Source organism: Abrus precatorius, unplaced genomic scaffold (assembly GCF_003935025.1).
Source record: "Abrus precatorius isolate BTA unplaced genomic scaffold, Abrus_2018 Scaffold7, whole genome shotgun sequence".
Taxonomy (NCBI): domain Eukaryota; kingdom Viridiplantae; phylum Streptophyta; class Magnoliopsida; order Fabales; family Fabaceae; genus Abrus; species Abrus precatorius.
This window is the reverse complement of record NW_020874417.1, coordinates 10,814,459-10,837,524: the sequence shown is the minus strand read 5'-3', so window position 1 is coordinate 10,837,524 and position 23,066 is coordinate 10,814,459. Positions and strand designations below refer to the sequence as shown.

The 23,066-nt window shown below is 31.2% G+C and overlaps 4 protein-coding genes across 7 annotated transcripts; 2 read left to right on the top strand and 2 right to left on the bottom strand.

Moving 5' to 3' along the window:
* The first annotated feature begins 1,260 nt into the window (after window positions 1-1,260).
* LOC113873791 (cell division cycle 20.5, cofactor of APC complex-like) lies at window positions 1,261-4,142 on the top strand. Its single transcript, XM_027512104.1, has 8 exons — window positions 1,261-1,332; window positions 1,409-1,507; window positions 1,945-2,136; window positions 2,345-2,611; window positions 2,715-2,817; window positions 2,918-3,234; window positions 3,644-3,805; window positions 3,999-4,142. The coding sequence occupies exons 1-8, from the start codon at window positions 1,261-1,263 to the stop codon at window positions 4,140-4,142; spliced, it is 1,356 nt and encodes a 451-aa protein (XP_027367905.1).
* A 1,193-nt stretch (window positions 4,143-5,335) lies between these two features.
* LOC113872226 (superoxide dismutase [Fe], chloroplastic) lies at window positions 5,336-9,370 on the bottom strand. 4 transcript variants are annotated; one of them, XM_027509609.1, is made up of 9 exons: window positions 9,210-9,370; window positions 9,081-9,121; window positions 7,602-7,676; window positions 6,597-6,785; window positions 6,348-6,519; window positions 6,103-6,224; window positions 5,943-5,969; window positions 5,813-5,836; window positions 5,336-5,719 (listed from the first exon to the last, which is right to left on the bottom strand). In XM_027509609.1, exons 1-9 carry the CDS (start codon window positions 9,286-9,288, stop codon window positions 5,513-5,515), a joined length of 936 nt encoding a protein of 311 aa, XP_027365410.1. In that variant the 5' UTR covers window positions 9,289-9,370; the 3' UTR covers window positions 5,336-5,512. The 4 variants fall into 4 exon arrangements, with proteins under 4 accessions (XP_027365410.1, XP_027365412.1, XP_027365413.1 ...); XM_027509610.1 differs by having other exon boundaries at window positions 5,396-5,719; window positions 9,081-9,118; XM_027509611.1 differs by lacking the exon at window positions 7,602-7,676 and having other exon boundaries at window positions 5,394-5,719.
* Window positions 9,371-14,450: 5,080 nt separating this feature from the next.
* On the bottom strand, window positions 14,451-16,757 carry LOC113872498 (probable pterin-4-alpha-carbinolamine dehydratase, chloroplastic). The gene is made up of 3 exons (XM_027510094.1): window positions 16,276-16,757; window positions 15,367-15,559; window positions 14,451-15,019 (listed from the first exon to the last, which is right to left on the bottom strand). Exons 1-3 carry the CDS (start codon window positions 16,621-16,623, stop codon window positions 14,928-14,930), a joined length of 633 nt encoding a protein of 210 aa, XP_027365895.1. The 5' UTR covers window positions 16,624-16,757; the 3' UTR covers window positions 14,451-14,927.
* Window positions 16,758-18,574: 1,817 nt separating this feature from the next.
* On the top strand, window positions 18,575-21,274 carry LOC113872505. The gene is made up of 2 exons (XM_027510106.1): window positions 18,575-18,783; window positions 20,764-21,274. The coding sequence occupies exons 1-2, from the start codon at window positions 18,711-18,713 to the stop codon at window positions 20,979-20,981; spliced, it is 291 nt and encodes a 96-aa protein (XP_027365907.1). The 5' UTR covers window positions 18,575-18,710; the 3' UTR covers window positions 20,982-21,274.
* Window positions 21,275-23,066: the final 1,792 nt, after the last annotated feature.

Genomic DNA, 23,066 nt, shown 5'->3' with positions numbered 1-23,066 from the left:
AAATAGGGACGTCTCAGTTTGTTTATCCCATTTAGTGATATTGATGAAAAAGTAGGTTCTAAAATTTTTGTTTCCTTAAATGAATTTACTCAACTTACATTAGTCATATTTTATTGAGACTTTTAGATAATTTTAGGAAAAAATGTTCAATTAAATAACTACCTATTTAACAATTCATGTCTTTTTATTTTTTTTTAAATTTAAATTACATGTATCTTTCAATTTTGTTCAAGTTAGATAAGACTACTATGAACAACAAAGTTCTCTTTGAGTATTTAAAATAATTGTATTCGTTGATATTTAAAATTAACTTTTCATATTATTTTATTTTTAAAACAAGTTCTTGATGAAAGATTTTTCTCGTTACGTGATTTTTTTTTGTAATTTTTCTTTTAATTTAATCCTGCTAAATATCATTTTTTTTTTATGCGTTAGATATAGTTAGTATTTTTATCAAATGATAAAATTATGATATTTGAAGGTATTAAATGAATAAAAAATGAAAAGACCATTTAGTAAAAAAAAAAAAAAGATTTAAGGAGAATTCATGTCAAAATTAAAAAAAAAAAAAAAGCATTGCACAAAATATTCATTTTGAGGAATCCAGAATTCAATAACTTAAGACAATAAACTAATAAACTAATAATAAATAATAGGATAATGTTGTAGACAGACATGTCCTTATGATTGCACACATAACGCTATCAAATTGGTGTTTTTCGATAATTATATATAGAAATGGTTTCATTAACAAAAAATACTAAAAAATTTTAAACAAAAAGTTGAAATCATAAATGATTTAAAGTTGGATGCAAATATTCATAATTTTTTAAAAAATATTCTTTACCTCACTTAGCGCTCTCTCGCTCTGTTTTACTCTCAAACTAGTTAAGAATTTTGAAAATAATGAGGAAAACAGAAACAAATTTAGTGAAAATTTCTACCCAAAGTTGAAGAGAAATTAAAGGACACTTAAATCATGGGGAAGCCATACCCAAAATAATAATAATTCAATTGGATCAAAGCCGTCGAAAAAAAACTAATCGAACCCGACCCGATTCAGTAGAAGCAACTATATTTGCCGGGAAACTAATGTGGCAACGGTTGAAAAACTAATATTTGAATAGCAACTTTATTTGGCGGGAAAGAGATGACCCAACATTCTCATTCTCTCCGCTTTAAGAACACAATTAACCCTTTATTACTCATAATCATCTTTTTCTTTTTGGAAATTGGAACCAATAACAACAACAGCAACAAATGTGGAATCTTGAATGTGATTGGTACTCTCCCAAGAGCCTCCTCAGCCCTCCCACTCATTATGATTTTCCAGTACATACATCAAACTTCACTACTCAATCTCATTTTCATGTTCCTCTTTTTTAATTTTTTTTATTTTTCTGTGAAGGGTGATCGGTTCATACCCAATAGGAGTTTGATGGATCTTGATCAAGCCCAGAGTTTGCTCACAAACAGGACCAAAAAATTTCAGAATAGACAATTTGATGTATGTTCTTTCCTTGATGTTTCATCCCTGTTTTTAGTTATTTTTTTGTTTTATGTATTTGTATTTTTTATTCTTTTTTTTTTTTTCATGTTCAAGAAATATAGCTTTTGAACCATTGAAGTTCTTTGGACTTTCACCCCCTTTTTTTTTATTGAGATTGGAAAGCCCTTGAGTGTTTCTAAAGTTGTTAACTTTTTTTCAACAATAAAGAGAACCATTCTTGAATGTATATCTATCTTTTCTTTGATCTGTTGTGTTTTTACCAAATTCTACAAAATACATCTGTTTTTGGCCTCTGGAATATTTGATTCATCAAATTTTAAATCCTTTTTATTGTATTTGTTTCTGTTGGTTTGATTGTTCATTTAAAGTGATATGTACTAAGGCCATATCTTCTGTGTTTGTGTTTGTTTTTTTCTCTTACGTTACAATGACAGGAAGTGTACAGACAGATAGTGGATGAGAAACTGAGTTTGGATTCAGAAGGAAAGCCATTTAAGATGTTAGTCTTTAGGGGAAGTCCAAAATCAAGCAGAAAATCCATTCGTTATATCGATGAGATGCGAGAGGAAGAGGCAGCGACATTTCAAAACACTAGCAATCAACGTCACTATCGTAGAATGCCTAAGGTTTTGTTCGTGTCAATATGCTTTCTATAAAGTTTCTTCTATTGTAGAATGCCACTTGTAAACATGGATCCAATGTAGAAGCTACAAGTAGTAGCGTTGAAATAAACATGAATCCATGACCATTTAAATGTGAAACCAAACACACACTATATACCTCATGCTGTAATCTGATTGATTAAACTGATAAAGTTGATAACTATACTTGCAGGGAGAAGCAAGGATGTTGGATGCACCAAATATTAGAAATGATTTCTACACAAATATTATAGATTGGGGGAAAAACAACATTCTTGCTGTTGCTTTGGCCTCAGACATGTACCTTTGGAACTCTGAGAATAGTAATGTATTCAAGTTGTTTAAGGTCACTGACAATGATTTTCCTGCTAGTGTTGCCTGGTCAGAGGATGCAAAATTTTTGGCAGTAGGATTTAAGCAGTCTAAACTTCAACTCTGGGATGCTGAAACTTCCAAGCCAGTATGAATCTTTCTAGTTATTTGGCTTATCTAAGATCAACAAGTAATTAGTTATACACTACAATGTTTGCACATAAATCCTAGTCTTTATTTTTAACTTTCAGATAAGGATCCTGAAAGGTCATGATCAAAGGATAGCAACCATTGCATGGAATGGTCATATTTTAACTTCTGGAAGCCATGACAAATATATAATCAACCATGATGGTATTTAGTTGTAACTTTTAATTATTTAGATGTATTAAGAGTATAGCAAGCTTCTGATTAAATGAGATAACATTTTGTTGTTTCATGTTCCTTTAAGCAGTTAGAGCAAGAAGAAATGCGGTTTGCCAGGTAAAAGCACACAGAGCAGAAGTTTGTGGATTAAAGTGGTCAAGAAGGGGCAATATATTGGCTAGTGGTGGAAATGAAAATCACATTTATGTATGGGACTTAGCTAAAATGAGCTCATCCAATTTCTTGCACTGTTTTAAGGATCATTGTGCTGCAGTCAAGGCACTTGCCTGGTGCCCTTATGATTCAAGTGTACTTGCTTCTGGAGGTGGCACAGAAGATAAATGTATTAAGATATGGAATGTCCAGAAGGGATCCTGCATTTGCAGCATAGATACCAAAGCTCAGGCAAGATAGCCATTTTTTTGCCTTGTTTCAATAACTGTCTTACCTGTTATTTGGCTTGTTAAGAATTGCCATTAGCCAAAAATAATAATAATAATAAATTAAGCTCAAATAAGTTTTTGGTCCATATAAATGTTGTTTCTGAAATTAGTCTATCTAAATTTTTTTGTCCCCGTCGTTCAAAAATATTGTTAAGATTTAGTTCTTGATAACGACTAATTTTTGACTTTTTTTAAAATATTAGTGACTTAATTCTAACATTTTTTTTATAAGGGTGAATTCTAAAACAAAAACATTTTTATAAGGACAGAGCTTATTGAAGCCAAAATTTTATCATCATTTTCTTACCTGCTTACTATTTAGTCCTTTGAATAGATGCAGTTTTTTTACAGAAATCTGGTTTTCTATGCAGGTTTGTGGATTAGAGTGGAATAGACATCACAAGGAGCTATTAAGTGGTCATGGCTTTAGTACAAGTTCACTTCACAACCAACTTTGTTTGTGGAGATATCCATCCATGACTAAAGTGGGAGGCTTGGACCGTCATGCTTCCAGAGTCCTCCATCTGAGTCAGGTATGCTGCAATTCATAATCTAAACTGTAGCACAATTGTCCAATGTGAATTTTTGGAGCTTGTAATGATATAGTGTTTGAATTTGTTCCTACACACGTGACACATTATTCTGGTGACTCTAACTTTGGTCATGTAAACATGAATGAGAATATTTATTATGAAGATAGTTATTTTTTTCAAATTACACTTGCAGAGTCCAGATGGGTTGACAGTGGTGTCAGCAGGTGCAGATGAGACTCTTCGCTTCTGGGATGTTTTTGGGCCACCTGTTTCTGATACTTCGGAGATCTCAGGTCTAGATAACCTCTTGTCTCTGAAGATATCCCCAATAAGATGATGGAAACAACACAATTTTGTTCAGTTAATGTAGTTTTATTTTGTGTAAATAGTGTGATGTTCACACTGATCTGATTACAGGATTGATCTTTTAAATTTAATTTTGTATATCAATTATTGAGAGATGCACATAATTTTGGTGAAGAAAAATGGATTTTTGTACTTGTTATCTAGCAAAAGAATTGTGAATTGAATTTATTTGTTCACTCAAATTAGCCTATCATATATATTTTAATTAATGAGATGAATATTATGGTTGGATAATAGTCTATGTGGGTGTTGATTAAATAGAACACTTCTGACATAAAAAAGATGTTACAACTTGAAGTCAAACCCTAGTATGTGTACAGGTTGCATGTGGAAATGATTCTTCTCTCACCTTTTTCCACCCTTTGTAGAACATAAGTAGGAGAATCACTTTCTGGGTGTCCGTTTGGTTTGAATTTTGATACAATTTATTTTAACGGAACCAATTTGGAAGGGGGGGATGTATGTCCAATCCAAATAGGACCTTCCATTTTTTATTTCTTAACTCGTAGTGCCTTTAAGGTATTGATTAGCATTTGCTATAAAGTTAGAATAAAATTATTTTTTATACACAAAATACTATACTTTGCATAAAAATATTACTGATCCATCTGTTGAAATTATTAAATGAAAATTTAAAATATAAAATTAACATAGGAAAATAAAAATTTAACGAACATAATTCGTGCAACATTTGAGAAATCCCTGTAAAAAGGTTATCGATTTGGATACATTGATAACACTGAGTCATCCATTTCATTACATAAATGTAACGAGAAGAAAACTTACGATATTATTATCAAAGGACCAGTTTGATAATGCTAATAAACAAATGACTAATATAATGTTACCTATGTATTCGAGAAATGAAATTTGACATTTGTTTTAAAAATTTTATGAAGAGAATAAACATTAGGTATGTCAGGTGCAAGTATTAGGACTCCTTACGAATTGAAAATAGTATGAAGTGTTTCATATGAAGGCTAAGTACTACTGCATATTTTTTTTTTGGTCGAAGGACTACTTCATTAACAGGTTCATTATTTTACTACACAAGGCAAAAACGGTGGCAGTGAAATACAAAGGCTCGAGAGACACTGCTATCAATGCTCAACCGAGCAAGTTTTTTATTTATACCTGATAACATCAAAACTCCTTGATTTTTGCAAAAGAATCCATAAATAAGATCAGATTTTATATCATGAATGCATGTACGAAACACTAATTTACAGCATCTATCATAGAACAAAATTTGCAGCTTGAAGTGATTGAACCTCTATATCACCCCTAGCTAGTGCAAAGGATACATAATTTTATACTCCATCTATATGAAAAGAAGTTAACTCATTCCACATCTAAGTCAGAATCACTTTCAGAATATATCTCAGCAGCAGCTCCATTTGTTGTTGGTTTCTCTTCCTCTCTTCTTTTCCTCTCATTCTCTCTCTCCCTCTCCGCGATGAGAGCCTTAGCTTGCTCAAATCTTGAGCTGACTGCTTCCCAAGACACAAGCTTATCCATGAACACTGCTATATAATCAGGGCGACGGTACTGCATAGATAACAAGGCAGTCATATATTTATCTATTGAACAAAATTATCAAAAACAGTAGTCACTGTATAATACTGTGAAACTACATCTCACCTCAAAGTCAAGGAAGTAAGCGTGCTGTAAAAAAGCGGAACATTGTTAAAAACTCGGCAATTTGTTATTAGGGAAATGAATTTAGTTTTAATGTTCTCAAATCACCAAAAAAAATAAATTTGTTTAGTACCTCCCAGACATCAATGGTAAGGAGTGGCTGCATGAAATTAATATGAAATCTTGTCAGACATTTTTATCATGATGCTTCAGCCCTACCCTAGTATTCATGTTTGAAAGCATAAAAAAGGAATGACAGATATCATAACTAATCCTTATGAGTGACTACTTACGTGATAATAGTTCCAAACAAGGGGGTTAACAGCATTGGGAGTCTTCACCACAACTAGCTTATTGTCCTCATCAGATCGAAGAGGATTTACTGCATTTCCCACATCAAGTCTGCTTTCTTTATCTATATTGCATATATGAAAAAAGGACAAAAGAAGGGGAAAGGACAGTTACTACTTTAGATATGCCAAGAAAAATAAAAAATGAAAGCCAGAAAATGAGTATGGTCAAAAGGGTAATTACTCACATGCAAGCCATGTCCATCCTGAACCAAATTGTGTTGAAGCAGCAGTCTTGAACTCATCAAGGAAACTTTCAAAGGAACCAAAATCTCTTTCGATCAGCTTTAGAAGATCCCCAGATGGCTTTCCACCACCACCAGGTTTCATGGACTCCCAGAAGAAGTCATGGTTCCATGCCTGCAATATGTTGAACAAGACTACTAAGCAAGGGTTCAGAAACCTGAACAGGGATTTTTTCATACAAGCATGCATGCCTGTGCTGCATTGTTGAAAGCTGGAAGCATGTCACCCTTATTGTATGAAATAACTACAATTTCCTCTAGTGACTTCCCATCTAGATCGGTTCCATCAATTTGATTGTTCAGATTATTTACATAAGTCCTGTGGTGCTTCCCCCAATGGTACTCAAGTGTCTCCTGGCTCATAACTGGCTCCAAAGCACTCTGAGAATTTTCATTATGACAGGATTGGTAAAATATCTATTATTTGTCCAAAATAAACATCAAAATCTAAGCAAGTACAAGACATATGATTATTTGTTTGATTATGACAAGAACTACATGAATGTCTCATAGCAATGCTTCATCAAGTTCAGTGTTATTGATATGATGCATAGAGAGATTTAAATAGTAATAAACTTAAAGACTTTCCAACAAAGTGGTGGATGATTAAGGTAAAGCAGGAAAACTTTATTAGCTGGTCATTAGAAGAAAGAAAATAAATGTGAATGGAAATAACTACGGAATCATAGCAACAGAACTTCCAATGAGGCATTCAGGTTCATAATGATAACCTGTTCAAAACTGATCAGATCAAGACTGTATAATGCTTCTCAAGTATAATCAAACTGGGGTAGTAATATGGTCAACACAGGTTCAGAACAATCTGGTATGTGTAAAGTGTAGACAGAACCACGAGACAGTAAGTACCAAGAAATAGTAGATTAAAAACTCTTTGTTTCCTTGTTTGCATTCTAACAATGGTACATGTTTGATGAGTTGCAAGAGTCAAGATTTTTGCACCCACAATAAATCTAACTGAGATACATGAGTTTTTCAATTATATAACTTTTATGGTTCTTTATTGACAAAAGATTGCACACCAACATTTTGCTTTATAAATTTGAAAATGATAAAGCCAGACTGAATTGAATTTTTTGGCAATTGGGATGTTTCATTTGAAACATAGTTCCCTATTAAAGTTCAGCCACAATTAATTCTGACAAATAAATAGAGTAATAGGCAACCTTTAGATCTTACTAGTGGATATGGTGGTGGCTTCAGCTCAAACTCTGCAGTTATTTTAGCAGGTCCAGCATTCCTTATGCATCTTCTCTGTAGTAATCAACATACTTTCTCACAATAAGAGGGCAAGAAAACCAATGATTCTACTAAAAAAATATTGTATAAAACGAAAAGGAACATGAAAAGGTGGGAAGGGAGAAATTCAAACAGACAAACTTCTAAAATGGTCATGTTTTTCCAGTAAGTGAAAGAAAGGAAAAGGTCCCATATAATATGACAAATATCTTCAATCACACACATCATTAGAATTCTGAAAATGTACTGCTAATCTATAAAAAGATTGCATTGACTGTGAAATTTGAACAAAGTTCTGCCGTTTATTGTTGACTTGAAGGTTACTTATTTGGTTATCTTTGAGGTTTATATATTATAGAGAAATAAAACATCATTCATTCCTGACCATTTATATTTAATACATCAATCTCTGACCATCTTTTTCCAGAATTTATTTTGTTAACAGGCTAATTTCCACATTACTGCCAATTTTGCACCCAAAATCTTGGAATTTTTCATTTAGTCACAGACTGCTAATGGTTTCTAGATTTGAAATGTTCTTTTTACTACGTATTACATAATAACTATATGACATAAAAGGATACGAGGCCAACAGGTGATAACATTTGAGTTTTGCATGCATTGATTTACATAAGGGATTCCCAAGATACGGTACATCACCTTGAGTGAGTCAGAAACCATCTAGCATCACATATATCACATTTGCCTATGTCTGGAGATTGAAATGGATATGTATTTTGAAGAGTGCTAGGAAGCCCTTAAAATACATTCTAGAAGACAACAATTGACCAATGGTATAGCACTAGGAAAAATCACCAATATCCTCTTTCAAATGCTGGAACCATACATTACACAGTAAAGGTTTAAGAAAATAAATGAAAATGACAGTGTAAAGAAATGATTAATGCTCTTCTGCTCAGGGGGAGTTTGGAAGTGCTTAAATAGAGCTTATTGGGCTTATGAAAATAGTTTACGACTCTTATAAACTCTATAACTTATTTTAATAAGTTTCTTGGTGAAACTTATCAAAATTTTTAGCTTATTCTAAATTTCTAATAAGTTTTTATTATCAAATTTATGACAACCACCAAGTCATAAAGCGTTTACTGAATAAGTAGTTAATTAAAAGTTGTTTATCCAAATGTACCTTATAATATTGGTCAAATCAATTTACAATCTTTTGTACATTTGTTCATGACTAAAAAGCCCAAGCCAACAGATAACCCATTCCTAAGCAGTAATAAAAAAAAACAGCAGCAGCAACAAAAATGGGCACATGATAAAACAATAAATAAAAATTAGCTTTGTTTTCTATTAAAAAAAAATTGCAAAAGAAAACCCCATTTCTTAAAAGTTTGAACTGTGGATGTGTATGAGTGGAAATGGAGCAAATTGAAATGTGATGATTGGAAAGCAAACCTCTTTCTTTGACAATTTGACGGTACCAGAAGATAACCCTGCTAAAAAAACAAGAAACACGTGTCAGAGAGAGAAAGGAAGAGAGAGAGAGAGAGGGGGGGGGGGGGGGAGAGAGAAGTGAAATGGAACCATGAGAGTGGCGGGGAAGAAAAGTGAAAGGTGATAGATAAATGTTAGTAGCGGTGGTGGATGGCGATAGCAATTTCATCTCCTCCACTCTGCTTCGGAGTGAGCTATTTCAAAAACTTTTGCCTCTTCTAATCTTTTGGGTGTAACAGTAGCACAGTACAAGAGTTCGCAGATGCTACTATCATTATATGCCTACTTTTATTTTTCACATTCATTTTTTCTTTTCTTTTCTTTTCTTTTTTTTTTCATGAAAAATTAATTCAAGCTAGTAGTTTAGTTATATTTTTTGTGGTGACTCGAACCAAAATCGGTTTACGTCAATCTATTTAATAAGCATAAAAGTATAAATAAAAATCCAGTAAAACCATTTTAAAAAATAAAAGGAAAATGACATGATTTACTTTGGGCTAGGTTGAAAATTTCTCTATTCAAGATCTAATTAGAGACAAATCAAGTTTGATTTGAGACTTTCCAATACTGACATCATAGAGTAAAATTAAGATAGAATAATATTTTCAGCCTTTTTTTTCTTCAGAATGACGGATTAAATATATTATTTTATTTTATTACAATTTTTTTTAGTTTTAATAGGTTTTCAATGTACTTAATAATATAATAAGGTAATGTTTGATAATTATAATTATTTGATTTTTTTCCTTTTATTGTCATCTTAATAAATAAAAAAGACATATTAATTAGATATATACTTGTTATTTATTAAAAGAATCATTTCGCACATCAAGAAGGAAACTAAGGGAGAAAGATAAGGTTGTCCACTTTTGTTATAAAAATAGAGAAAAACTAGAAGCTTTTACCTACATTTATGGATTCACAATGAAATTTTATTATTTTATAATTTTTACACAAATAAAATTACAAATCCTTTTCAATTTTTTTTTTAGATAAAATTATAAATCTTTTCAAGATAGACAACTACCCAAGTTTAAAATATCCACTTAAAGAACAACAAATTGTTACAATGAAAAACTCATAATAAATATTTATATTTGTAGAATTTTTTAATTTATTTTCTCTTTAAGTTATTTAACATGAAATTTGGATAAATAATGTGTACCTTTACGTAACATATTTTCTTTCCATTCGAAAGTTCACATTTCTTTTTTTGACAAAACTTCTTCTCTAAATCTTTAAAAAATTATTTTTGTTGTAATCACTCTTAACTAGTGTTCATAAACTAAAAGGACTTTACTTCATTTAGTTTTTCTTTTGTTTCTCTTCATCAGTTACATAGAATTGATTCTAGTACTAATAGTTAAGGAATAAAAGGAGAAAAATTTCACATTTTTTATCCCTAAAATCTCTTACCTACTAAGTACCAATATAATTTTATTATTTTTAAAATAAAAATTCTAAGTATTTATCATACACATAAAAGATTATTTATTTTATTTTTTGTTTTTAGTTTTAATTATAAATCTATGACATTGTTTTATTCTGTTTTTTTATTTCAAATATTTATACAAAAAATAATTTTCATTATTTCCTTAACAAATCTTTGAAAAAAGAAGAAGCAAGCTAACAATTTTATAATTAAAATTAAAAACAGAAAATAAAATTTAAAAACAAAAGTTTTGTAAAACAAACAGTTCCTACGCTGATTGTAAAGGAGGTTGTCTCCTCCTCTGCTCATTTTCAACTTTTCAGCGGCTTCATTTTATACTGAAACCTGCAAGTTCCATTCATCGTGCAGTTTATAATAGGGATAACGAAGAAGCTAAACATTAAATAAATAAATAAAAACTTAAAAAGACTAAATGATACGAGTATATTTAACCCAAATTTGGCCTGATTATAGGAACATTCTGATCCAAAACATTATTGGTTATATACTATCGAACACGTTGTTTACTTCATAAATCACATTTTATCTCTTATCATTAAAAATTAAACTTTCCTTGAATTATTATACAAACAAAAATCAAATTTTTTCATGTTAAAAGTGTTTGGTTGTTTGTGTTATGCCTCAACACATCTTTCTTACCAAAAATTTGATGCTCGCGTTAGATGTGATATTTTTTTGAGTTTTCAAATTGGAACAAAAGGATATATTATTTCAAATTTAAATAATAGAGATATTTTTGTCTCCCAAAATGTTTTATTCAATAAAATAGTTTTTCTTTTTACAAAAATTACTTCGATTCATCAGCTCTATAACCAAAACCCACTACAAACTAATAATCTTCCTAACTTTAGTTTTTTTATTTTTATCACACCACCTCCACTATTTCTTAATCCAACACAAATCAATCATAACTTTCTGAAAATATTCCTCGCACTCCGCATCATCTCATTCCATCATCCCTGACCTCTCACACGCTCCCCATCCCTCCATCTGCATTGATTAGTCCACCCTCTACGTCTTTCTCATCACCGTTTATGCCAGAACCCCAACTCACCTACTACTCCAATTGTCCTCATCACCGTCCCACCTACCTTGTTGACTACGAGTGTAGTGCTTGCCCTAGTGCTTGAATCTCTACTTTAACATAGTCCAACTAATCTTCTCCAAAGATTTCTTATCCTGTTCAAGCTTTTGTTGATTATTCTCATATTTTTTCATCCCATTCTCACTTTTTGATGAAACTTGTGTTTGCCACAAGCCAAAATTGACCATTTCATCAAATTTCTCTATGTCACATTTTACAACACTTGCAAATGACATTATAACTTCAACAATCAAGGATGATTCTCCAACAACAAGAAATTAATCTTTTTTGATATGAAGGATCAGACTAAGTTGCAACCACAAAGCATACTAAGAATATCCTATTGAATCATAAGCTCTAATACCACAATTGGGAAAAAAGGAAAAGAAATATCATTTTTACCCCTTGAGAATTATCCTTCTAACAGAGAAATAAGATAAAAACAATAAACACAAGAATATAATGTAAAAACTCCAAAACTGAAGAAAAATCACGATTGTTGTCTAATGACAACCAAGGAATAATACTATGTGAAAATCTTTACAATGCATAGACTACTCTACCTTATTCCAAATACACCCACACTTTATAATTAAACTAAACCTCACAACACTTTAATACAAGAGTATGAGAAAAGTCAAATATAAGTTTAAAGTATTTTTGACTGGAGTGCCTTAATGTCATGGACTCAAGTCCATTATATAGCCTTCTTCACGCACTCTATTGTTCATCCTAGGTGATATGAGACTTTTTTTTAACATACCTTAAACAATGTGGGATTTCCAAGATGTACTATTTTCATCAACTCCAACAATTACCACATTACCTCTTGGAAAGAAAGTCCTTGGATTTAAGTGAATTTACAAGATCAAATATCACTCAAATGGAAGTATTGAATGGTTCAAGGCACGCTTGGTCATCTTAGGTAACCATCAAATTGAAGGGATCGATTATAATGACAATTTTGCTCCTGTAGCCAAAATGGTCACCATCTGCACTATTTTTGTCGTTGCTGCTGCACTATTTTTACCGAAGTAGAATATAAATCCATGGCCACCACGACTTGTGAATTAAAGTGGTTGAAGGACGTTCTCTCTACTATTAGCATATTTTATCCAGATCCTATGCACCTTTACTGTGATAATCAAGTTGTCACTCCATATTGTTAATAATTTCGTGTTTCACAACCGCATAAAGCATATTAAAGTTGATTGTCACTTTGTTTGAAATGAACTTCTCCAAAATTGTTCTCATCTCGTATGTATCAATTCACGCTGAACTTGCTGACCTCTTCATTAAGGCATTAGGCGCTAGCCAATTCAGTGCAATACTATGCAAGTTGGACATTTAGAATCTTCATGCTCTAACTTGAGAGTAGGGTGATACGAGTATATCAAACCCAAATCTAGCCTGATACGAGTATATCAACTCCACATCTAGCACTATTGCAGAAATGCTTGACAACATTATATTGTAGGACAATATTTATGTGTATGTTATAGTTAGGGAAAGAATATATGTGTATATTTGACCTGCTAATATATGAATTAAAATAAGATAGCTACATGTGTATTTTAGGAATAAAAGGAGGCTGCAATATTGCCTCATTAATGTGTGTGTGGAAAGGATCTTCTTAAATTAGTATAAGTTAAATGTGTAATAAATTATATCTAATGATTAGTAAAGTAATAAATTATAACTTGTTAGATGTAAGTTAAATAAAATGTTCAGTTTGAGTATAAGAGTTTTTAGACTTATACTGGTGTGAAAAAATCCTATGTCACATGTATATTGGTACATTATGATCAAATGGAGACATAAAATATTATCAAATTATTTTAGCATTAAATTAAATAAAAATGATAATAGTAAAAGATCAAATTAAAACCTAAGTTAAAATTAAAAAATCATAATATTAATTTTTTTAATAACTCATGTTTTTCTAAACATTTGCAGATGTGTTGAGTGTGAGATTATTCTTTTCACTAATCTTATTAAATCTTTGTAAAGAGGGGATTGTGAAGTCCTGAATATTTTGGCATCATTGTGTTCTATTGTTATTTACTGTTGAGATCTTATTATTTTGTTTTCCTGCCACATAATATGATTAAATTTTTAATGAGCTGACTTACGTTTTCCTAGAGTTTTGTATTTATTAATGTAATCTGATTTTGATGGGATTTATTGGATATCAGTTATGATTGGTCGCTAGTGTTGATGGTTTGATAATTTACAATTGATTAAGGAAGTAGAACCAGATATTTAATATTATCTGTAATACTCCATTGATAGTTCATTGGTAAATACGTTTTTCCGCAGATTTTTGCGAGATAAAATTATTAGGGATATAATGAAATATGAACCTCAATCATCCAGTATATAATTAACGTGCCTATATATTTAATTTGTTTTTCATTTTATTAGTGTTTATTTTAGCTAGTTATTTTATTTTACCTTTACATCTGCATTTGCTGAACAGTAGGAGTGTTCATGGCATGCATTGTTAGTTTTTCTATGTATTTGAAAAAGTCACAACAATGTTTAAACTTTTATTCAATTAATCAATTAAAAGTTATTCTAATGGAGTGTCTGTGAGTAAATATCCATCATCCCATCCTCTACTTATGCGTTGTAGTTTGAGAATGAATCTATTGTTACTTTAAAATACCTATTACCAATTTTCTTATCTTTTTTAATATAGAAAACACTCTTTTCTATTAATTAACTAAATTAATAATAACAATAATATTTAAATAAAAAAAATCTTAAATGAAGAGTGATAATAAACATTTTAAAGCAGCAATAGACACTTTTGATCCCTTTTATTTCAGAAATGTGATTCTTAATCAAATGTAAATGCAACTGATATTGCTCCTACAAATCCAGCTAAGGGCAGTGCTAATGAAGTAATTGCCCATGCAAAATTATGCTACAAGACTTTATAGATTTCATGCAGAACCTGTAGAGTATTTTTTCACACAAACAAATAGTCATAATTCATAATGTTCAATTCTTAGTGGAACCCTCCAAGTTTTGGCATGCATGCGAGGCACATAAGTGGCTGGTTTATGATATAGTTTTCGTTGTGAGAATCACTGCACTTACCAAACATTCAAACAAGAATAGACATGACACATATACACAGGCTTAAGCAGTGAAACAATAAAAAATGAGGGCAAAGAATAACAGATTTTATCAAATAATACCAATTAGTGGTATTCTTTGCTGAAGAAAATCTAATGGCAAAATATTTAACGGAGTTCAGTGGGCATTAAGCCCAAACTCTTTTCCTTGGGACAAGATCTGATGTCTTTATTTCATCTATCTTTGCAGCAACGATAAAATCATTCATACTTAATCCTCCTGCAAAATTTTGAACCATTTCAAATGTCATTTTACAAAAAGAGAACGAACACACACACACACACACAGAAGAACAAACTTTGGCTGTATAATCAAACATAAACGTTAAGATTAAAAGTTTAATTAAAACCGCATTATTTTCAAGTTTTAATATATTGGTCCTAGAACCTGCTAGGCCTAGGTGAAGTTCCATGAGATGGGGGTGTTGAACCCTCTACCAGGAACTAAAATAAATGCTAAATCAAAACAAAACAAGTAAATATATTGGGATTTTGATGGCATGCAACAAAAAATAAATCTCCTAAGACAGAATGTGGTATTAAAAAAGGAGCATTTTTTTTACTTACCAATGGAAGCTGTCCATAGTTCTGCTCTGACTTGATTTGGTTGTTCCAAGTAGATATTTGGGAAATGGCCTTCGGCCTCTACAACCTTGGAGATCCTGTTAATGAGTTCAACACCACATTTAAAATCTCTCAATTTCCACAAGCATTGAAGTTTAAGTCCACCTTCTTCATCCACAAGTCTCCAACCTACAACCTACAGATATGATCAGAAAGTAAGTTTAAGAATGTGGAAAAAGTAATATTAGACGATCAGGTAGTCATTCTAATATTCTTTTTTTATAAAAGAAATAAAAAGGCAATCAGGCAGCTAGTAAATTTTAGAATTCTTTTTAAATTAAATAACTGCAATAAAATGACATGCAAATTAAATTAGAATTGGCCACTGAAATCGCTATTAGTAACCAAAATATTCAACAATAATACACCACTTCACTTTCCAAATAAAAATTTTGCATGTTCAACCATTGTAAACAACTTGAAAACAATATCTCAGCAATTTGTAGTACTAAAATGTACTGCAAAAACATGATCAGATTAGAGAATTTGAGAGGCGGAAAATTAACATACCGCATGACTGTTAGGGCCTAACTAAATGCTTATTTGATATTATTCATAAATTTTTCAGAGCACAGCAGCATAAAAATAATTGACTTGTAGATTTTGATCACAAATATTACATTAATCAATTTAAAGCAGCATGGCATTCAAATATTGTATTTCACCAGATTTTAACTGCAAGCCCGCAAATTGAAAGCCCTTATTTCTTCATATAACCAACTATTATTCAGAATGCAAAGACCTATAAACAGTCCACAATTTCACAGGCTAAAATGTGAACCATCCCAAGAAAAGAGAGAATCCACACAACAGAATCAAAACCTGAGCAACGTCAAGATTGAATTGTGTTACCTTTCTGACGAGTTTCTGAGCATCATCTTCTGAAATGGGAGGTTGTATGGGGGAAATGGGAGTGCAGTGTTTCTGGGAGAGCGACAGAGAAGAGATATTGGGGATGAGAATTTTGTGTTCGGTGTTAACGTTTCCCAACACTTTCTCTCCGAACCCACTCTCCAACTCAGCCGGGAAAGGGTCTCTCGCCCCAAAATCGCCCAAGAAATCGGTGCCGGCAGCACGCGCGGTGAGGAGGGAGGGAAAGGCGGTTCGAGAGAGAGTGAGTGATGGCGCATGAAGGAAACGCGGGGTGGTGGTGATGATGGGGTGCACCAGAGGGAATAGTACAAGGTTGCCTGTGGCCATTTATCTCCACAACCCACTGTGCTTCCTTGGATTGGATTGGTGTGGATGAAGTTTGTTTTTTCTTTTTAGCTCTAATTTGGATGAAATGGAAACAGGGAATGAGGGTGTGGTGGTCAACAACAGTGTCCTATCTAGTGGCAGGGGAAACTCAACTCCACTCGGTAACTTGTTTCTTTGTTAAAATACACAAATATCATTTTTGTTTTGTGGTGAGGGTTAGAATTTCAAATTTCCATTCCATCCTTGTCTACACTTATTATTTTCCCACCACTACAAATATATTTTACTTTTTAAAAAAGAATATTTCTGGTTTAGATTATATTTAAACACTTTTTTTTTTTTTACTTATGGTTTCCTTTTCTATCCATGTTTTAAAATTGGATTGATGGAAAATATTTATATTAATTTACGTTTAATTAATTTAATTGTGATTAAATTGAGATCAATTTATTTATATATAATATTATATAACATATTTAATGATAAATTTATATATTTCATAAGATATAATTTTTAGAATAATAAACTAAAATTTATTAAAATAAATTAATTTGTTTAAGAATCATATATTATTTTTACAAGTTTTTTCAAATGCTTGTGAAAATAATTGAAATATGATTTAATATCTGATTTTTCCTAAAATCAAATTGTTTCATACAAATTATATTTATGAAAAAAATCTATGATAAAAAAATTTATTTTTTATTTTTTGCCTGCAAGGTTATCACCCGTTGCTACTTTTCTTTATAATATTATATTTAAAATTTGTATTCATGATAATAGGGATTTATTTATTTATTTTATAATGAATACATATTTAATATCTTCTTATGAATTCAACTTTTATCTAATTTAATTCTTTTATTTTTACATTGACAAGTAAAGAATATGTACACTATTTAAAAAAAATACTTTTTAGCATGTTGGTATTTTTTTATTCCTAAAGTTTCATTTAATAGTTTTATGAATGAAGCATATTTTCTTGTTAGATTTTAGTTTTGAAATAAATTTATTGAATATAATATTTTGTACTAGCCATATTGTCAAACATATTTTGCCAATTAAAGTATGTTATTATAATTAATAATATTTTTTGTGTTAACAAAATATTAAACATTTTCTTTTCATATTTTTAACATATTGCATATGATATTTATAACAAATGAACTTAAATGGTTTTGAATTAAAAAAGAAAAATCTTAAACAAGAGTAAAAATTTCAAAGTTAAATAAAAGAGAGAACACAAGTAAAGAGTGAATAAGTATATCAGTGTCATGATCTAATTTTTAAAATTTTTTTTTATAGAAAATTTAAGTATTCTAAATTTTTGTGATAACTTATATGACGTGCAAATTTATATCATTAAAAAATTAAAAATATAAAAAATAATAGATAAAATGTCGTTAACAAAAAATAATATAACATTCTTAATATACATGTTTGTGTGGGTGGATCAAATCAAGTTTTTAATTTAATGTTGTCTTATGAACTAATTTTACTTTTTAAATTTACTTTTTTAGAGACCTGTATACACTGCTTACATCTTAAGAATAAAAATTGACATTTTCTTTACTCAATTGTACTTTTCTATGTGAATTTTTAATTAAATTAGTTACGTTTAATTCTTTTAATTTTTTAATTATTCAAATGAATTTAATTATTGTAAAAATTTATCTAAATATAATTGAGATGTGACAATTATTAATTTTTATAAATTAGTGAATAAAATATTTAAATAAAATAATAAATAAAATGTATAAAATATAATATTTTTTTTTATTTAATTATGTTGTATTTTTTTTTTGTAAATTTATATATATTAATGATATATTATGTTTTTATTAATTATTAAATAAATTTTTTAAATGAAATAAAATTTCATCAATTGAAAAAATTATGAACCTTTTTTTTTTTTTTTTAAATTTTAATTCAATTAACCACAAGCGAGCCCAATAAATAAAAAAAGTGGGCTAGATAGACACGAACGAAACGAGCAAGGGTTTTCAGACTCGCGTGTTCGCAAGAAGAAACAAATTTACAAGCGAATAGGGAAAACAGTGCAATTTGAATCTAATCTGTGTTTATCAATGGCCTTCAACAACGCACTAAGATCTACTGCAAAGCTAATTACTTCTTCCGAATCCTCCCTTTCTATGTCAGGTCTATTTTATTTTTTTATTTACTTGTCATGTGTTGCGGTTCGCGAAAACTGATACAATTGTTTCTGGGCGTTCTATAGTACTATAACGATGATGTCTCTTATGCTTGTTTAAAGGTGAATTTGATTAAGGATGATGTGGGATTTGTAAGGGGGAGGTCTTTTTAATTTTTGGGTGTTCTGTTCAATAATCAAAATAAAATAAGTTCGTTGCAGATTGTTCTGTATTGAATATGATTATTGGTGTATTGGATGTGATTATTGGGGAATAACATTTATTTTAATAGAATTTATAATCCAATAATGTTTATCAGACGTAATAATTTCATTAATATTTGAAGCAAACTGTGAGATTCATGCACTCGAAATGCAATCAGTGGGATACATCAACTGTATGGCTTGATTAATTGTAAATATGCATTGTGGAATTCACATTTTGCACTAATTTCGATTCCATAGATTGTGGTAAGCGCTATGGCTTTTGATTGGGGAGTTGTTGGTCTAGATTGGGTTGAGGGATGTTTTTGTGCTTAAATGTAGAAAATGGACCAAGAGGGGCACAATTTTGGTTTTCGACTAGCACTACTACCTTTTTGTGTTTTGTGTCGTATGTTTGTGGAGATTTGAGAGGTTGAGCTTGGTGAATTTCAAGAGGAAAGTTAATGGGATTGGGGTTTGCCAATGACAACAGCAAAGCTTGTTTGTGAGATCTGTGTTTCATGATTTGTGCCCTTTTTAGTTTTATGGCATGTCAGTGATGATTCTCAGGTGGATTAGGTCTCGTTGTGTGTTTGCAGATTTCTGTTTGTTTTATTTGCTTTTCCATTTGTGGGGGTTGGGGGGTATAACTGTACATCTACAGTATACCCTCCACACATACCCCACTACGGGGGAGCCTTATGTAGTGGGTTTCATTTTTATATGTTCTTTATATTTTATATTCAAAATTTTGAATATTGTACAGAGTTCAGCTATGAGTAGAATTTGTACGCTCAAATAGTTGTTGGAAATGTTGATAGTGCAGAGGCATTGTCTTTTGGAAGAGCTTTGTGTTAATAAATGGAGGGGAAGTGTTAAATCTTTGTTAATGGAGTTTTCTATGGAGGAAAGAGTGTTGGGGAGTCCTTTGGTTTGTTCCTTGTGAATTGCTGTATTTTAATGGTCTTTACTTAGCTGAGCTTTTAATATGATATCTATAAAATAATAATCATAGTTATCAATCTCAATTGCTGCAAGGAGTAGCTAACCCCATTAAAGCTATACTGGGATTGCTGCCATATCAGTGGTAATGGATAAAATATGTAACATATACTACACAAATTTAAATGCTGAAAAGTAAAAATGATCACCCAAACTAAAGACATATAATCATTAAAAATCAAGAGTCATGGTCTAGGTACACAAGTCAATCACTATCAATCTAAGGCATAATTTAACAAGTCAATGATAATGACAGACTGAGGCAGAGGCTGTGTGGCTTGTTATGGCTTAGATGATTCCATGGCTGCACCAAAGAGGGGCCTTGCTAGAAAATGTGTCACCTGCCAGACATGGGTGGTATGCAGGGACAAAGCAGCAATCTAGTGGGTCCTTGACTGGAGGGTTGTGAACACGGGGGAAAGAGCATGAAATTTAAATCACATTAAAAATTCTGAAGGCTAGTTGAGCAACAATGGTGCAAAAATGGGATTTAATGGTGTGTTAACCGTAACAACCACAATGGGAATTGATTGCCTGCTTTCTCCCAGCTATTCAGACTGTCATTGCTGATTCACAAAAACTTGCATGTCTTTTGAATTTAGATGCAAATGGACATTCATTTTAGTAAAATATTATCAATAATTAATTCTTTAAGAATCATTAATAACTTTTATTGATATCTGAGTCTGTGCACACATGTGCACATTTGTGTTACAATAACCTTTTAGAACCTAGGAAAGCGACTGTTCAATCTTCTTACTGAGAATAATTTGTGTTGACAGTGAGCAGAAGTTTTCATTCAACTGGCATTAAGAGGATGGGAGGTGGACATGCCCATGATGAGCCATATTATATTCATGCTAAGCACATGTACAACTTGGACAGGATGAAGCATCAGAAGTTGAAAATGTCCCTTGCTGTGTTCACTGCTTTCAGCATTGGTGTTGCAGTTCCTGTGTACGCTGTCATTTTCCAGCAAAAGAAGACAGCTTCTGCCTAGTTCATCTTTTGCTTCATTTGCAACAATAAGGTGGATTTGGGGATCCTAGACTAGCGTATTGATTTTGGTGATTATTATTGCTTTGAACTTTGCTTTTGTTTAACCTTCTATATGGATTTTCCATATATGTCTGATAATAATCATTTTTCTCTGTACTACCAAATACTTGTGCTTGGACATTTACATGTCTTCCACATCTGTTTCCTGCGGTTCCTCAATAGTTCGATAATTTGGTTAATGCATATTTACAATCAGCACTAATTTGTACCTTTCTATATTAATATAAAGAATGTTCACAAAAAGAATAGTGACAGTGAGGTGTAGTATTTATTTTCATCGTTTTTTTTAATAAATTTCGCAATTTTTACCTTTGTTGATGTGTGAATAAAATAGTTGAAGCAAATGATAATTACAGAGAAATTGTTTGCCTAATCCTTTTAAATTGATAAATGGTTCGTAGAATTTCTTTATTATTGCAGAAATTATGACTCCCAAAAAATGAAAACTAAATATCGATTTAATATTGGTAATATTTAGGTCTATTGGTTTTAAAGTTGGATAAAGTTGATTTTGATAGAATTCAGTATAAATTGGTAAACATTGTTGAGTGTACTTAAATCTAATGTTAACTGTACATTTTACATAAAAATATTTGAGCTACCTGAAGGGGAAAAGGATAAAACTGCGGCTCTTATATGTTTATTTAGATGAACCACAGGGCACTCTTGACTGAAAAATAGGTTGAAGATGAAAGTGCATTCTCATAAAGGAGGCCATGGTGTGCTGCGGAGTAATAGGGAAATTGGAATTGTGACGCCAATTTTAAGGCTCAAAAGGAATAACATGCTTTATTTATCACCAAATAAAGTGGAATATAATATGGTAATAACAGGAAATTCTGTCACTAAATCTAGGTATTTAGATTGTTCAAGGATTCCTTATTAATACGGAAGAAGTTTATCTTTGAGGAATTTTTTCCTTCAATATTTTTATATTGTAACTTCCCTCGTTTCTTTTATCGAACATTAAGCCCAAGTTGCTTTAGATTTTGTGGTTTTCACTATAGCTGAATACAAGGGAAAGAACATGCGTTGAGAGGTGCTGAGGAACATTGAATCATCTAAACTGAAAAAGTGTAAAGTGAAAAATTAATTTTTTTTTAGTTATTTGTTTAAATTTAATTTTGTCAACACTCTGCTAGGGTTTTCAAGATACACTCTTGAAGAAAGGGGCACTGTGCAGCTCTGCTAGGAATTTCTCCACCATCAGCTTTGGCTTGAAGGGTGATGCCAGACACAAAGTATCTTGACCAAGCAACAGAGAGGCTTCTCACTTAGGAAGCCCATGCATATCAGGAGCCCCGCAGGGATGGAACACTTAGAAGCGAAGAAAGGGTCCAGTAAGGAGCAAGATCTGGTGGATTAAAACAAAGACAAAGTTAAGACAAAATACATTTAAAAAAAAAGAATAATAAAATATGCTGTTTGCTACAATTAAGACTACCAAAAAGCTAAAAAACAAAAAAATTACTGTTTGGAAAAAAATTGGGTCACGACAACCTAAAAAAAGGTCAACAAAATTCAACAATAAAGAAAGAAAAAAGAATTTCAGGCCACCAGATAAGCCCAAAAATATAAAACGGGATAAAAAAAGAGACCCAAAGAGTGTTTGTTTCCCTTTTAAAAACTTAAAACTGTTTTTTGTATTGAATTTTATTTTTAAAAACTGAAAACTGTTTTTTAAAAAGGAAACAAACACTCTTCTAGTCTCTAAAGAAAATGTAAAACTTTTAGAATTAAAAAATAATCCTTAGATTTGTGAATCTGAGAATTAGGACACGAAAATAAAAAGAGAGAATGAAAGATAGAGAGTGGAGGGATTCTTACATTGTTAGGGATGTGGATTTAGGGAGAGGAAGAAGAAATATAGAGAGGAAAAGAATTGTTTGTGATTGAGGATGAGTTGAAGAAAAGAAACTTCCATGGATGACAATGGTGAGTTGAGGGAGAATAAAAGAAATATTTGAAAAAATGAGCTTTAATGGTGGATTTAAGAGGTTAGGGTGATGAGTTGAGGTAGAGAATA

What these genes read in the sequence shown, in the direction of transcription:
- LOC113873791 (XM_027512104.1), top strand. Translation starts at nt 1,261, where the DNA reads ATGTGGAATCTTGAATGTGATTGGTACTCTCCCAAGAGCCTCCTCAGC. An exon ending in ATGCTGAAACTTCCAAGCCA is followed by an intron (nt 2,612 to 2,714) that starts GTATGAATCTTT and finishes TTTAACTTTCAG; the next exon opens with ATAAGGATCCTGAAAGGTCA. An exon ending in GCATAGATACCAAAGCTCAG is followed by an intron (nt 3,235 to 3,643) that starts GCAAGATAGCCA and finishes TTTTCTATGCAG; the next exon opens with GTTTGTGGATTAGAGTGGAA.
- LOC113872226 (XM_027509609.1), bottom strand. Translation starts at nt 9,288, where the DNA reads ATGAAATTGCTATCGCCATCCACCACCGCTACTAACATTTATCTATCA. An exon ending in TCTTCCCCGCCACTCTCATG is followed by an intron (nt 9,122 to 9,209) that starts GTTCCATTTCAC and finishes TTGTTTTTTTAG; the next exon opens with CAGGGTTATCTTCTGGTACC. An exon ending in TTACCATTGATGTCTGGGAG is followed by an intron (nt 5,837 to 5,942) that starts GTACTAAACAAA and finishes GCTTTTTTACAG; the next exon opens with CACGCTTACTTCCTTGACTT.
- LOC113872498 (XM_027510094.1), bottom strand. Translation starts at nt 16,623, where the DNA reads ATGGCCACAGGCAACCTTGTACTATTCCCTCTGGTGCACCCCATCATC. An exon ending in CTCAGAAACTCGTCAGAAAG is followed by an intron (nt 15,560 to 16,275) that starts GTAACACAATTC and finishes TCATATCTGTAG; the next exon opens with GTTGTAGGTTGGAGACTTGT. An exon ending in ACTATGGACAGCTTCCATTG is followed by an intron (nt 15,020 to 15,366) that starts GTAAGTAAAAAA and finishes AAAATTTTGCAG; the next exon opens with GAGGATTAAGTATGAATGAT.
- LOC113872505 (XM_027510106.1), top strand. Translation starts at nt 18,711, where the DNA reads ATGGCCTTCAACAACGCACTAAGATCTACTGCAAAGCTAATTACTTCT. An exon ending in ATCCTCCCTTTCTATGTCAG is followed by an intron (nt 18,784 to 20,763) that starts GTCTATTTTATT and finishes TTGTGTTGACAG; the next exon opens with TGAGCAGAAGTTTTCATTCA.